Source organism: Lycium barbarum, chromosome 3 (assembly GCF_019175385.1).
Source record: "Lycium barbarum isolate Lr01 chromosome 3, ASM1917538v2, whole genome shotgun sequence".
Classification (NCBI taxonomy): domain Eukaryota; kingdom Viridiplantae; phylum Streptophyta; class Magnoliopsida; order Solanales; family Solanaceae; genus Lycium; species Lycium barbarum.
The window spans coordinates 126,893,930-126,909,639 of NC_083339.1; the positions used below are offsets into that span (position 1 = coordinate 126,893,930).

General features: G+C 31.9%; 1 protein-coding gene across 1 annotated transcript; it reads left to right on the forward strand.

The window, feature by feature from the left end:
- Positions 1-7,306: 7,306 nt before the first annotated feature.
- LOC132632348 (uncharacterized) lies at positions 7,307-15,442 on the forward strand. Its single transcript, XM_060348247.1, has 7 exons — positions 7,307-8,195; positions 12,219-12,257; positions 12,350-12,420; positions 14,330-14,394; positions 14,489-14,578; positions 14,667-14,759; positions 14,861-15,442. The coding sequence occupies exons 1-7, from the start codon at positions 7,567-7,569 to the stop codon at positions 15,305-15,307; spliced, it is 1,434 nt and encodes a 477-aa protein (XP_060204230.1). The 5' UTR covers positions 7,307-7,566; the 3' UTR covers positions 15,308-15,442.
- The last annotated feature ends 268 nt before the right edge of the window (positions 15,443-15,710 follow it).

Below are 15,710 nucleotides of genomic sequence, written 5' to 3' on the forward strand. Positions count from 1 at the left end.
ATGACCATTCAAAGTTTTGCGAGACCCAAAAAATTAGATAAACGTGAATCGAGTTATTTGTCATATTTCAATGTTCCGGAAGAGTCTAAATTGACACGGGCAATTTGCCGGATTACCCTTAGCTGGGGGTGGTCTTTAATTTTTGTCTCTCAAATTGGTGGTCGTTAACTTTTGCCCTTCGCTAAAAATTCCTTGGTTTCAGGTTTGATCCCCTGCTCAGTAAAATTTTTTTAAAAAAATCGCAAGGTAGAGTTTCGATTCGCAAGGCAGAATTTGCATAGTCAGAATTTTGCAAATTCTACCTTGCGAATCCAAACATCTGCCTTGCGATTTTTTATTTTTTTTAATTTAGCTGGAATTCGAACCCACAACCTCGGGGTATTAGGCGAATGACAAAACTTAAAGACCCCCAATTTGAAGGTTAAAAATTAAGGACCACCCCAAATGAACGATAATCTGTGCAAAAAAATGAATTGATACCACACTGTAGAAACCAAGTGTCCACATTAGGGGGTGGGCGTTCGGTTTGGCTATTTTAATTTCAGTTTTTTAAAGGTGGACACCGAACCCAATTAGTTCAGTTTGGTTCTTTCGGTTTCGATTTTTTGAAGTTCGGTTTCAGTTTTTTCAATTCGATTTTCTTGATATGATATTAGAAGCGATTCTATTTACACTAATTCATATTCTCAAAAGCAATAAAACATAAAACTGATAAATTGAAATCAAAATCAAACAAACAGGATACACAAGAACAGAAAACCGTAATCATGATATAGGATTACTAGATGTTATATACATACCGTAAGAATAATTAAGAAAACACATAAAGGACATAAATTAATACTAAAGACACATTCTAGTCACCTTTCTTTGTTAAGGATATTTGATTTTCTCAACTGAAGTGGAAAATTAGATATATAAAAGCAAAAGAGGTCTTGTTACAATTGATTTTTTTGGGGCTTAAACTAATGGCTTGGACTATTTTTTTTTTTTTTGGGTAATGTATTAAATTTCGGTGGGCGTTCGTGTAACAGCCCAGGCTACCGCATGTAGAAATTGTCCGCTTTAGAGCCTTTACCCCTCACAGTTTTAAAACGCATCTACAAGGGAGAGGTATCCAAGCACTTATAAAGGACTCTTTGTTCTCCTCCCCAACCGATGTGGGATTTGCTTAAGGCAAGCCTTACACTCAACTGTAATCGCCCAGGCCACCGCATGTAGAAATTGTCCGCTTTGGAGCTTTTACCCCTCACGGTTTTAAAACGCGTCTACAAGGGAGAGGTATCCAAACACTTATAAAGCACTCTTCGTTCTCCTCCCCAACCGATGTAGGATTCGCCTAAACCGATGCGGGATTCGCCTAAGGCAAGCCTTATAGTTTGGTTATTCGGTTCGGCTATTTCAGTTTCGATTTTTTGAAGGTGGACACCAAACACCGAACCCAACTAGTTCGGTTCGGTTCGGTTCGTTGAACTTCGGTTCGGTTCGATCCAATTTTTCAATTTTCGTTATTTATGCCCACCCTTAGTCCACATTTCGTCTACTTTCTCTTTCAAGGTGAAACATTGGTCAATAATTGAACTATTATTTGCTGCATGTTCATTTCCAAATTTCATCAAAGCACTAAAGCACTGTGGGTATAGCATTGAATTATACATGAAATTACACCCACTGACCTAGAAATAGATGGTCTTGAACATTTGACCCGCGCTTGTCTCATGGGTAAACTTTCAAAAATAAAAGTCAAAACTTGTTAAATAAATGAGATTAGAAGTTCAAAAATCTCCACCTCCAATGCCATTCTTGTAAATCTCTCTGAATTTATGTCCTGACTTGTGTCCACTCCTTTGGGCTTTGGACTCGAGAGTAATCCATGATCCACAATTGGACACTGGGCCCCCTTTTTCTTGTTGCGCGGATTGTTCTTCATTTGGGTGGTTCCTTCAAATTGGTGGTCTTTAAGTTTTGTCCTTTACCTAATATTATGAGGTTGTGAATTTGAATCTCAGCTCAGTAAAAAAAAAATCTCAAAGCAAAATTTTGCTCATGTAAATTCTGCATTAAGGCCCAAATTTTACCTCTGCCCATGCATTTGAGCCTTAAGGACAAAAGTTAAAGATCATCAATTTGAGGGATAAAAATTAAAGACCACCCCTGGCTAAGGGTAATCCTGCAAATTTGCCCCCTTTTTTCCCTTGGTTGAAGCCAAAACGGGACCTGTCGGCCCGACAGGATTATTATTAAAATAAAATTTCAGCAAATTAACTTGCAAGAAAAGAAAAACACTTACCTGTGCTGAAATAAAACAACTTCGTGGATACCTAGAAATGTAATTTGATGACTTTGTTTGCAGGAAAAGACACAAACTCTGTGAAAAGAAACTAACTAATTGAACCCGATGTAATCAAATGCATTTTATGGAAACGTTATTATTAGCCTATAAAACAACTTTAGTTCAAAATACTTAGCATATACTCCCTCTATTCACTTTTACTTGTTCATATACTAAAATAATTTTCACTTTTAGTTGTCCACTTTAGCATATCAAAAAAAGACAATTTGTTTTTGCTTGTTTTACCTTAACATTAATTACTCATTTCTAAATCATTCTCCAAGTCCAATAAAATTATACATCAATAAATATGAGTATTATAGTAAAACACATACTTCATTTATTAATTCTTAAAGAGTATGCAAAGTTAAAAGTGAACAAGTAAAAATGAACGGAGAGAGTAATAAAACATTATGTTCTCTCATACTGATTTTCGCATAAGTGTACTCACCAAATTCAATAAACTTCACTGGTTAAATTCAACAGCGTGTATTACTTTACTACTATATTAGAAGAGTGGGTTGGATGGTGGTCCACCCACTCTTCTAATGTAATTAAAATAAAAATAAAAGATTAAGGTAGGGTTCATTTTTCTACAATAGTAGAAATAAAAAAAAAATTAAGTTAGGGTCCACGTGAACAATTAAGAGACAATTAAAAAAAAAATGATAATAAAAAAAATTAAGGTGGGGTCCGCGTGAAGAAGTAAGAGACAATAGCAAAAGCAAAAGACATTTAAATAATGATAATAAGTTCAGAAAATGGTAAAGGTACGCTTGGAGAAAATTTAAAGAAGAGAAATTCATGAAAAAAATAACGATTTAAATTGAACAACCAAAAGACTTAGAACTTATACCTTTGGGTATAAGTTTAGACACATACGACTCACACAAATAATGAGGAATAACATCAAGAAGGCAAAATATAAACAGTCAAGAAATATATACACATATTTTCTTAAAATGAAGTTGGTCTATACTTAAAAATTTAAGACTACAACAGATGCTAACACATGAAAACGTTTTTCAGTGTTGTTGAGTAGAAAGAGATGATGGCATGAAACTCGGTAGAAGAAAGTGTATTTTAAATCTTTCAATTGGAGAACCAAACCAAGAAAGTCATATTGGGAGAAGCGGATTAAGTAAAATAATTTATTGATATTTTCAATTAATTGAATTATAATACTTTCTATAATAAGAATTCCATAATTATATTACTAAAAGGTACTCTCTCTGTCTAATTTATGTGATATAGTTTGACTAGGCATGAAGTTTAAAAAAGAAAGGAATTATTTTTGAAACTTGTAATCTAAAACAAGTCATAGATATTTGTGTGGATTTAAATCATTTCATTAAAGTTAAAAAGAGAAATTTTAAATTAAATAATTTCTAAATATAAAAATATATTATTTTTTTAAAATAAATTAAAAAGAAAAATGTAATAGTATTTATTATGTTGGACCTGTGCTAATACAGGCTTTCATCGTCTAGACATCTAGTAGTACTATAGAAGGGAGAATTTCAGGTGCTTCCCGTTGTCCCGCTTGCCGACATGGAGGTACTTTTGGCATAGCATGTTTTACGTGCTTCCATTTGTCGTACTTGATTGGTTTTATGGGTGTACATTTACCTATTTGGACGAAAAAATCAGGACATTTTAGTATAATTTCGTTTATACCATCTAAAGATGGGTACAACTTCTGAAAAGCAGGTCCCACTGAAATCTTCTTTCCAACTTATTGAGTAATTGTCGTCATTTCGTGGCCCACCGCTATATTTACAGATTTACTTTTGCAGTAATAGTACTGCTATTACAATTTATTTACTTTCAATTGGTTTTTTTAGTATTAGTTACTATATAGAAGAGCTCACTTTTCGTCGTCCGTTTCCAATTTATAATAAAAAAAAAAATTATGAATCCCACCCATATATCTTAAACAACAAATAATATAAAAAAAATTATGAGCCCCATAATTCTATGATATATATCCATTCCAGCAAACAATATAAAAAAAAAGTGCAAATTTTATATTCATAGCAAACATTAATATAATAAAATTTTAGATACGGAGCGCGAATTATAATGTTATATTAATCGTGTTTTGAACATAATATATTAAAGTTTTAGATACGAAGCACGAATTATAATGTTATATTAATCGTGTTTTGAATATAGTTTGAACATAGTATATATATATATATATATATATATATATATATATATATATATATATATATATATATATATATACGGAGCACAAATTACAATGTTATATTAATCGTGTTTTGAACATAGTATATGTATATATATTATATGCATAAAAATAGTACAAATTAATAATGTCAAAAAAAAAAAAAAAATTGCACCCCATAAAGGGTGGACCTCATACTAAACAACACCAAGCAATATTAAAAAAAAAAGTGCGGACTTTGTATTTGTTGTAAACACTAATATACTAAAGTTTTAAATACGGAGTACAAACTACAATGTTATATTAATCGTGTTTTGAACATAGTATATATATATATGCATAAAAAAGTGCCCTTCATATTAAAAAATCAATCAATATTCATGTAATTTCCAAAGTATTTCATTAAGTCAATAATGATGGATTCATTTCCACGTGCGTATCAATCCATTAGTGGGAGCAAATGAAATTACTTTCCTTCAAAAAGTTAAGTAGTCAAACCATACAGTTTTCTTTATTTTTTTATATTAGCCTGAGATCTAATCTAGATATTAAACTGTTGTATTTGCTATTCTGCCATGTCATTTATTTGTTATGTTCACTAAAATAAATATACTTAAAATATTTATATTTTAAAATAAGATAGAACTTAATTACTTTTTTATTTTTATTCTTACTCTAATAAATGTGAAAAGAGATTAATGTCGTAAAAAATAAATGGAGATCAAATAATGAATAAAGTAAATTAGTTAAATTATAATTCTAATCAGCGTTTTCTTAAAAAACCATCCAAAAGACAACATGACAAGTAAAATGAGCTAAACCGAGAATATTTACCAAAAATTTAAAAATAGTATTTCTTCGTTTAAATAGAAAATCAATTTCTACTTTGTTTCGTTTTAAAAAAGTAAAATTAATTTAATAACTGGAATTAGAATTATCCAAATCAAAATTTGCTAAAAAATAATAAGTATTTTACACCTTTAAATTAATCGAATTAAAATTGAAAGTATCAACTGATGCTTAAATATTTCTATTGTTTTATCTCAAAGAGAAAAAAATAGTTTCCTTTTAAACAAGTCTTTTCTTTTAAAAAATATTAATAAATTTGCCGATTTTGTATTCGTAGCAAACATTAATATAATAAAATTTTAGATACAGAGCACAAACTATAATGTTATATTAATCGTGTTTTGAACATAATATATATTCACTATTCAAAGACAACTACATACACATAGATGCACTATAATCTAAAGTGTTGGGCCTGTGCCGTCTAGTATAATGGATAAAAGTGTCAATTTGAACTATATGTGGGAGATGTTGGATCTTAAGGTACGTTACTAAAAAGATAGGTTTTCATTTGGATTGAATTTTCCTCCTATTTTATTTCTATTTGCTTATATAAATGAACTCTTGAAGAAAAATTACATAGCCAAATTTTTTGAATTGCCAATTTTTACTGGGAATAAATGAGGTTAACCAAATATATTATTTATAAACATTAGTATCTTCATTGATAAATTGGACTACGAGAAATTGCTATAATATAAAGAAATACATGAGATTAATGAGAATTGCTTAGAAAACGATCTAAATGTCCAAATGTGCTTCTTATATTTGTTTTGAAATAAAAAGAAGAAAATTTTAAATATATTTCCTGCATTTAGCAAGATCACCAAAGAAAAATTGGGGCAACATTTTTTGTTGCAGAGACTGCTTCCTAAAAAATCAAAAGAAAAAAATATTGAGGTGAAGAATAAATAGAATAAAGTATTCCATCATTTTATGTAAATGTATATTACTTTCCTTTTTTGTTTGTTTAAAAAATGTTACTTTTTATATTTAGTGACTTTAATTCAATAATTATATGAAATATTTACAACCACAATATTCATAGGGCTTTTTGATACATTAAAAATATTTTTAATTTAAGACTACAAGATTTGATAGTCTCATTTACTTAAACTCAAAATCCATTCAAACTCATAAATTAAAATAAAGGAGATATCAGTAATTGACAAATATTGAAAATGGGTATAAGAGTAGATGTATATATATTTGCAACATTAGATAGTCTTCTACCCTTTTAGTATATTTTATCTCTGAATACTTTTAAATTGTTTAAGTGTATTTTCCTAAACTTGCATCTAGAGCTATAAAGCTGTTTCCCTAAACATAGGTGACCACTGCAATGAATTCTAATTGCTCGAAGCAATTTTACAGCAGAAAAAAGAAACTTCACAACAATTGGGTCTGGGCCACTAGTATACAGTTTAATATGTCAAATAGATTGAGTTAGTCAAATTTGACCCGACAAAAAAATTAATTGAAATTAATAACTATATAGTGATCGTTCAAAGTTTTCCTGAATTAGATAAACGTGAATCGAGTAATTGGTCATATTTCAATGTATTCCCCTGTAGAGTCAAACAAAGTGACCCATGCTCCAAGTCACTTCCTCTTTTAAAAGCTACGTGGCATCACCCTTCTTCACTCACTAAACGCCACGTGTCGAGAACAATTTTACTACTCTGACCTTGTCAAGAATTACCACAAAAGTTTTGTTATTTTAGTCAATAATAATAATAAAATAGCCCTAGGTGATGAAAAGCCTAGTGACCTTTAATTTTTTTTTTAAAAAAAGAATTACCACAAAAGGAAACAAACAAGAACCAAAATGATGATATCGCCGCATATGAAAACATGTGTTTGTTTGACACGTGGTAATATCATAAACCGCTATTTTGTAGCGTAATTCTCTGAGCCATTATTTATTCATCACTTCTCGGAACCTTATGGGAAGTGTGGTGGCTGCAACATTTTGCCGAGACCAAAGGGAAAAAAAAGAAAAGAAAACACCTTTACGCTCCCCCCATCTCAACCTTCAAACTTCTTCTCTCTTTTTCTCAAAACATTTATTAAAGCTTATCAAAATTTCCGTATTCAACTTTGCTTTTTCCAGAACCATAATCTCATCTAAAAAAACGTTTTGCAGAAGGAATTTTTTTGTTTAAATTGATCCAATTTTGTTCTTCCATTTTTTATGATTTGCTTGACAAGTCAAAAATTGTGCATACCCAAAAAACGATTTGAATCACATTTCGGACCATACATCGCCACAAAACAACAACAAAATTTAAGGCTAATTAATTCTGGGTATTCATATTTATCCGAGTTGAAATTATTAGCTTTTGGGATTAGAAGAAGAAGAAGAGCAATGGCGGTTGAATTAGCAACAAAATCAAACGAAGCAACAATTATATTAACATCAGGTGCAAGCGGGAGAATCAATGCACTGTTTTCATTACGAGTATTACGAAGCTTGTTCCTATTAATCAATGCTTTCATATTATTGTTGTTGTTGCCATTTCGTGGACGAAGGAGGATGACCTCACAGACGACGATGATGACGTCGTCGGGGTCGTCAGAGAAGGAGGACAAGGCGGCGGTGGTGGAGAGGAAAAGTGGCGGTACGGTGGTTAGAGTGCCCTCGAAAATGGTGCCACGTAAGAGTGCGGTGGAGCAAGAGGTGGCGGCTAGAAGATCGCTAGCCATAAGAAGGGTACTTCAGGAAGATGATAAAGAGACTTTGAGGAAATTTTCGCTCTTTGTTACGTCTAAAGGAGATACCATGTTTACACAATCATGGACACCTGTTTCCTTCAAAGTCAGGTACTTCATCAAATTGCTCTAATCTAGAAAATTAATTACATATAATTTTGACTATAAATAATTTTTCATTTTTTAAATTTGTGGTTATTTTTTTTATATGTCTTTTAAATATTTTAAACTATTAATTATGATAAAATATTATACTTTTTAAGTAATTTTTATATATCTAAATTTTATTTCAAAAAAATTAAAAATTCTATGTTCAAATTAATCCGTTTACCCTCGAGAGTGTTTTTTTAAATTTTAGTTGAAAGAATAAGCAAAATTGATAGTCGTATTGCATACCCATTAGCTTTTTGGGATTGATTACACGTTATGATCATTAGATTAGTCTCGAAGTTTCCCTGTTTCTGGAAGGTCCTACGATGTTTGAATAAATTTCCCTTTTTTTGTGTTTCCATTTTTGCCCTCCATTGGCTTCTTGTTGTGAGCTTCTTGCTTTCCACGTTACCGTTGGATAGGATTACATATTAGGGTGAGAGGCGGATTCAGGATTTGAAGGCGGTGGGTGTCATAATTTTCTTTAATGTACACCTTGTTAAGAATGTGTATTTGGATCAGGTTCATCTCCTTCTAGTTTATTCGGGTCGACTTAATAGGTTTTTTTTTTTTAATTTGCAAATATAAAAGTTACATCTCAAAAATTAAAAAATGGACATAATTAGCATCTTCAATAAGGAATCATACTCATTAACACTCATTAATCACAGAAGTAAAATCAACATTTTCACCAAGGGACTTGTATCTCTTATGTATATTAAAAAATGAATTTACCCAACTAAAATAATATCTTCAAAAAGGAAATTACACCAATCAAAATAAAAAAAATAATAGAAAAACTCTTCAATAGGTAAATACATCCTATAAGTAAACGTAGAATTAGATAAACTGCAAGTTCTAAAAAATAAATCATAAATTTTATATTTTTTTAAGCAGTGCTTATGAAATTTTCATCACAATTTAAGTAGTAAAGTGATTTAAATTGAATTTAATAATTATAGAATAACACAAATTTTTATGATACACTCCCATCCGTCCATTTTTATTTGTCCATTATACTAAAAATTTATGTCCACTTTTACTTGTAAGTTATATAATTTGAAAAACCAAGACAGAATTTACCATTTTATACCTATTTTAACCTTATTATTAAGTACTCCAATTCATTTATCATTTTATTTATTGCTTATTAAGAATGTCCCAAGTTAAATAAAGACAAGTAAATATGGACGGAGGGATTTTAAAGTTTCTATTTGTGTGTTCTTGCTAGAGATCACAGATAAAATAATAAAAAAGAGAAAAGGTAATATAAATAATAAAAAAATAAATAGAAAATTGGGAGAATAAAAAAGGGAATTACTGATACAAAGGAAGTGAAAAGCACAAAGAATAATGGGAGTCGGAAAATGTTTAAGATAGATTCAAACTTGTGTCTATCAGCCGTGACACATTTGTCTAATTTACGATTGAGGGTGGCAGGATCAAATATTTAATCTAATTTAAGTAAATTACAATATAAGTATATAAATAATTTATTAATCGAGGGGGTGCTATACCACCCCACCCTAAAGGGTGGATTCGCCCCTGATTAGGGTACTGATAGCTCTTGTAAAATGAGTTGCATGGCGAATCCTGATGCTCCTTAGGAAATGCAGATATTTGTACAATTAAATACTCTCTCTATTTCAATTTTAATTTATGTGAATTAATTTCTTATTAGTCCGTGTAAAAAATAATGTCTCCGTTTTATATTTCGAAACAATCTATTTTTATGTAACGATTTATAGCCACATAAAATATGTGATTCATTTAATACCACAAGTTTAAAAATATTCTCTTCTTTGTTAAACTCTGTCTAGTCAAATTGGTCCAGCCTTTTCACTCTTGTTAAGACATTGTTTATTGTGTGCTTATTTTACTAAATTATCCATATTAATTGTATTTTAAAAATATTACTAATTTGACTACTACTATAGAATATATTGTGAGAAGAATTTGAATAAATAAATATCTATTTGATTTATTAGAACGAACAAGTAAATGGAATAATTTAGTTTAATATACTGGATACGTACAAAGAAATTGGAATGGAGATTTGATATCTTTAAATTTCCACCATGAACAGAGCATTTTCAGAGATTTATTCTTCTTGTTTTAATCGTGCTGTAAGTGTGTGACAGCACCGTAGCCTGTAATTAACTATCCATTATTCTGTTTGTGGCTATGCCTGCAATTATTCTGATGCTTCAAAATTGAATGGTCGATGCCTTAAAATATTGTCTAAAAAGTTATCCCATTAGGAATTCTTGACAAAAAAATAGTAATTGTTTCCAATTATTATATTAAAAAACTACTTCTTCTTAATAGTCTTAAATTCTCAAGAAACATCTACCTAATAAATAGGTTAACTTAGTAAATTATATCTTGTAGTATTAACTACACTTATTTTGGGATGGAGGGAGTACAAAACATTTTTATCCTTGTGATATAAACTCCTTGTTTTTAGCAGGTTCCTAAAATTTTCGAAGTAATAATTGAAGGACTATTTTCCATTTGAATTTCATTTATGTCTATTTCTTCAAACAATTCTCATCTTAATAGACATTCTTTCAAGTTTAAGATGAAAGAGATATGAACGAGTGTTATAAGTACTTGAAAGGAATATTGCAGCCATTAGCAGATTTTGATAGATATGGTCCCTTGAGTGGACCGGTTCCCTAGAATCCCACCACCCACGTCACTAGTGATGGTATTTTCTGATTATTCTCTGTGTGGTAGCCATGGGCTTAAATGGGAGGCACAGCTTTTTCTTTGCATGAGATGCCATAACGTGGCAGATCTTTTCAAAATATCGCACAAGTCCAATTGGCTCACATGTTACATCAAGAAAAATGAAAGAGAGAGACATCTAGTGGCTAGTATTTATGCTCTTGTTTATTCACTATAGGACACAAACAGGAATACATAATCCTATTCCAATTAAAATGTACTCCCTTAGTCTCAATTTATAAGATGTTTGATTGGGCAAGGAGCTTAAGAATGAACAGAGATCTTTTGAAGGTTGTGATATATATTTGGTGTGATCATAAATTGAAAATAAAAAATTTAAAGTTAAATTGGTAGCAAATATAGAATTACGTCATTCTTCTTGAGACTGACTTTAAAAAAAAAAAAAAAGGAGTATCACATAAATTTAGACAGAAGGAGTAATTAAGGGTGATATTGAGAAACTTAGTGCATTAAACTATTCTTCTTTCCCATTTAATACACCCTCTAGTTCATCTTATATAATGGTGTTTGACTAGGCATGTTATTTAAGAGAAGGAAGAATTTTTAGAACTTATGATAACATGTAATGACATCTTTGCAGCTATAAGAGCATATCATTAATTAAATGAGAAGTTTAAAATTTTAAAAAAAATTCAAATACAGAAATGTGTCATTTTTTTAAAACTAATTAAAAAAAGAAAAGAGTTTCATGTTGTGAATAGAATAGATGGAAATTTCTTACTGTAACTTCTCTTGTTGGTATGCTGTAAATTAAATTTTGTTCCATCCTTTGATGAGATAATATCTGGGATTGAATGTGCCGACTACTAATTTGTAGTTGACATTCCTTTTTCCACCTCTGATCCTCCGGACATGTCTTTTGTTAGTTATAGATACAGTTAACCTTTCTTACACCTTATAGACCAATCTTACCATGTGGTACTTGTGTAAAGAGTACATACTTAACACACCGTAAATCTTGTATGTTTCAGTCTGAATATGAGTGAAGTGGAATACAGATAATCCTAATCTATTTCCTTTAGAGAACCCAATGGTCCTCTTAAAACTTGGTGCAAAGTTACCTTCAATGACCCACTCCAATTGCCGTCTCTAATAATGAGTTAGTCAACGATTTTCCTTTTCCAAAGTAGATAGAAGACCATACAAAAGCATGTGATTATGTATATTGCACGTTTTGCTACATACAAGTTTTCTGTTGAAAATGTTATGATGTTAATTGTCGTCTTGGTGCAGGGGATTGGTTTTCTTGTTGCACGGTCTCAATGAACACAGGTTTACATTAGTTTTGCAAGGCTCTTATGATTTTTAATTTTGGTTCAACTGTTAGTTATCTTAAAGACTCTGCATTCTTCATTTTGCAACAGTGGCCGATATAATGATTTCGCCAAGAAGCTAAATGCAAATGGCTTTAAAGTTTATGGAATGGATTGGATCGGTAAGTAGTTCTATGTATACAAAATGATTATAAACTACTTGCTTTATATATTCCCTGGTATTTGCAGATTCTGGCATCTAAGGTCTGTTTATTCGTTTTACTTGTTTGGTTAAATTGAGAAAATTGATCTCAAAGTGTAGTTGATTCATGTCCTCTATCTCAAATTGATGCTTTTTTCTTCTCTCTTCTTTCGTTATGTATATTGACTGAACTGGCAGTAGTGTGCTTCAAGAAACTTGAGGCTTATCTTAAACTTCCTCACTCTTTCCTCTATCTTAGGAACAGCTATTTTGTCGTTATTCTTGAGTTGATCCCTGCCAGAAATTTTTCTCTCTTTTTCTTTATCTTTGTTTTGTTTTCATCTTAATTTATCTGAATCCCACTCTTTATGGCTGTTCAGTCCCTTAAGATTTTGTCGTCCTTAATTACGTGCGACTCTTACCACCTTCAATTGCTAAAAGTTTATACTGAATGATTTCTGTCTTTCTGATAGTTTTGCTGTGTATTGATTATTTTAGTCGAACTTTCTCTGTAATAATAGAATTCTCTAAGAATTATATTAATCTTCTCCTACTTGTTGGTTCTACAATCTGATCAGTTCTTTCTAATGGAAAAAATATCAAGACATGTTTATACTGTCATACCTTTCGCTAGGATAGGACCGACAAACGAATTGCTAGCAGCTTAAAGTGTCTTTGCTTCCTCCATTTAGGTTCTAGCCATAGCTTCTTTGGTCGTGGTATTAAAGGAGGCGCAAATAAAGCAGAAAAAGAAAAAAAATACAATATTCCATTTCCCTTGGTTGTTAAAGGAAATAATCCAACAAGTTCATAGCCTGTAGTCGAGGTGCGGACAAGCTGCCTGGATACCACCTTCATAAGACAAATAAGACAAAACTTCAGTGCCAGCTGGTTATCGAAGAATTATCTTTAGTATTCATCCATCAGCTGGCAGGGTATGAACTCGTTGGACAACACACTGATACTTGTGCCTTTATTATCAACTCTATTGGTTCTTCACATAACAGAGATGATAAAATACATGATGAATATCTGAGTGTGTGCGAGTCTATATCACAAAAAGCCACACTACTTAAAGCGCAGTTCTCCCAATCTCTTATTGATGAGATAATACATAATTTTTAGGTGGTCATCTTTTAAACCTGAATGTGATTATCTTCCTTTTCTCAAGATTTATAATTCTGATATTCGTCTATTGATGAATCATCATTGGAGGAAGAATATTTTTTGCTTGCTTGCTGTTATTATAGTTGAAAAGTCAATCTTCAACTATGCATCTATGTCGCATGTTGCAGGAGTTGAATTTCCTCCAATCAGGAAGCCTTGGGTGTGAAAAAGTAACATGTGAAGCTCCTTCGCATAAGTAAGCTATTAAATTGTATCCTATGTGCATGAAGGCATAATAGAGGGAGGAGAATGTTCTCACAACTCCATTTTAAGCATTTTATTGGAAAGAGAATTCTAATATATTATCATGCATTCACAATGACCAAGTCTCCAAAACTAATATTTAATGTGAGTCTAATCACCTTTGCTGCTACCAGATTGCAGTTCACTTCCCTAAGTTGGCACAATGATTTGGTGTTAGGGGAGTGTCTTGCCTTAATTATCTCATCATTAAACGAAATTGAATATGTTATATGCATAACTGTGAGGAGCACCTTGGGTCCATCTTACACTTTAACTGTTCATCTGAAAACCTCGAATTTGTCTTTGAGGCACCCTTCCTCTTTCCCATTGTAGCCTTGGCTAGTTCTGCTATTTATTGGTTATTGACAGTGTATGTTGAACTTTTTTACTTAAATGCATTTGGTAGTGTACTCAGTTCTGTACCAATTAACTGTGACTCTGCATCCTTTGGGAAACTTACAAGCTTCTTCTTTATGTAGGACATGGTGGAAGTGATGGACTGCATGCATATGTCCCTTCTCTTGATGATGCTGTTAATGACACGGTATGGCCATGTTAATTTTCATGCATCAAGTGAAGTAAAACGGGGAAGCATTTAATTTAATGTTATTTGCAACTTTTTTTCCCACTTCGTGCAGAAACAATTTCTCTCAAAGGTTTTAGCTGAAAATCCTGGACTTCCATGTTTTTGCTTTGGACATTCTACTGGTGCAGCCATAGTCCTCAAGGTGAATGAGACTGATGATTTTCTGCCCGATTGTCTATTAAATTGTTAATTAAGACTGTTGTTGACTCTGTCCTTCATTATATTTGTAGGCAGCACTTGATCCAAAGGTAGAATCTAGGATTGATGGTGTTGTATTGACTTCACCTGCTGTAGGAGTTCAACCAGCTCATCCGATTTTCACAGTAAGTTTTTGTTTCAAAATCAAGTTCCTTCATTTGTCCTCTTATGTGAATAACATTTTTTTGTTGGGCGTTCACAGTTTTGCCTGTTTGTTAATTATTAGGTACTTGCTCCAATTGTCTCATTTCTATTGCCTAGATACCAGTTCAGTGCAGCAAACAAAAGGGGTGCGGTAGTGTCTAGGGATCCGGCAGCATTACTGGCCAAGTATTCAGATCCACTAGTATTCACTGGATCCATTAGGGTACGAACAGGTTATGAGATCCTTCGGATAACTGCCTACTTGCAACAGAATCTGTGCAAGTTGACAGTACCGTTCCTAGTTCTCCATGGCTCTGATGATGCAGTGACCGACCCTGAAGGCTCTAAGAAGCTCTATGAAGAGGCTTCTTCAACTGATAAAAGTATCAAGCTGTATAAAGGGTTATTGCATGACCTGCTTTTTGAACCTGAAAGAGAGGAAATCATGAAGGAAATAATTGACTGGTTGAACCAAAGATTGTTGAGTGCTCAATCCGAAGAGATTAGCAGGGGAGAGGAAGAGAGCTGAGCTTGGTCAATTAGTTTTAATCATGTTGTGACTTGGTCGAACCCTGCATTCTTAGATGTTATGTAAACTAATCATACTCAGTTTTCTCAATTTTCTTGGGAAGGATTACTCCAAGGGAATGGTTTTGCTATCTTATTGTTTCTGTGTCCTGGATGAACTTTTGTTTGCAAAATCATTTTCCTTCGTTTTTGATCAGGGAAAACTGTTTTTTGTGAAAAAGGTAAAAAGCGTAATGAAATAATGTTAAAAGTACACGACAATAAGAAATATAGCCAAAGAAACTTGTGGAGAGAGAGATTTTATTGCTCTTTAATTAATGTCTAAATGAACTGAATTGACTTTCTATTTATAGAAGGAAGGAAACTACTGGCAAGCTGCTTGCTTGAGCTACTTGTAAGCTATC

Excerpts from the sequence above, each read along its gene's own strand:
- LOC132632348 (XM_060348247.1), top strand. The coding sequence starts at position 7,567 with ATGATTTGCTTGACAAGTCAAAAATTGTGCATACCCAAAAAACGATTT. Across the intron at positions 12,421-14,329 it reads TTATGGAATGGATTGGATCG|GACATGGTGGAAGTGATGGA; the intron begins GTAAGTAGTTCT and ends TTCTTTATGTAG. Across the intron at positions 14,395-14,488 it reads ATGATGCTGTTAATGACACG|AAACAATTTCTCTCAAAGGT; the intron begins GTATGGCCATGT and ends CACTTCGTGCAG.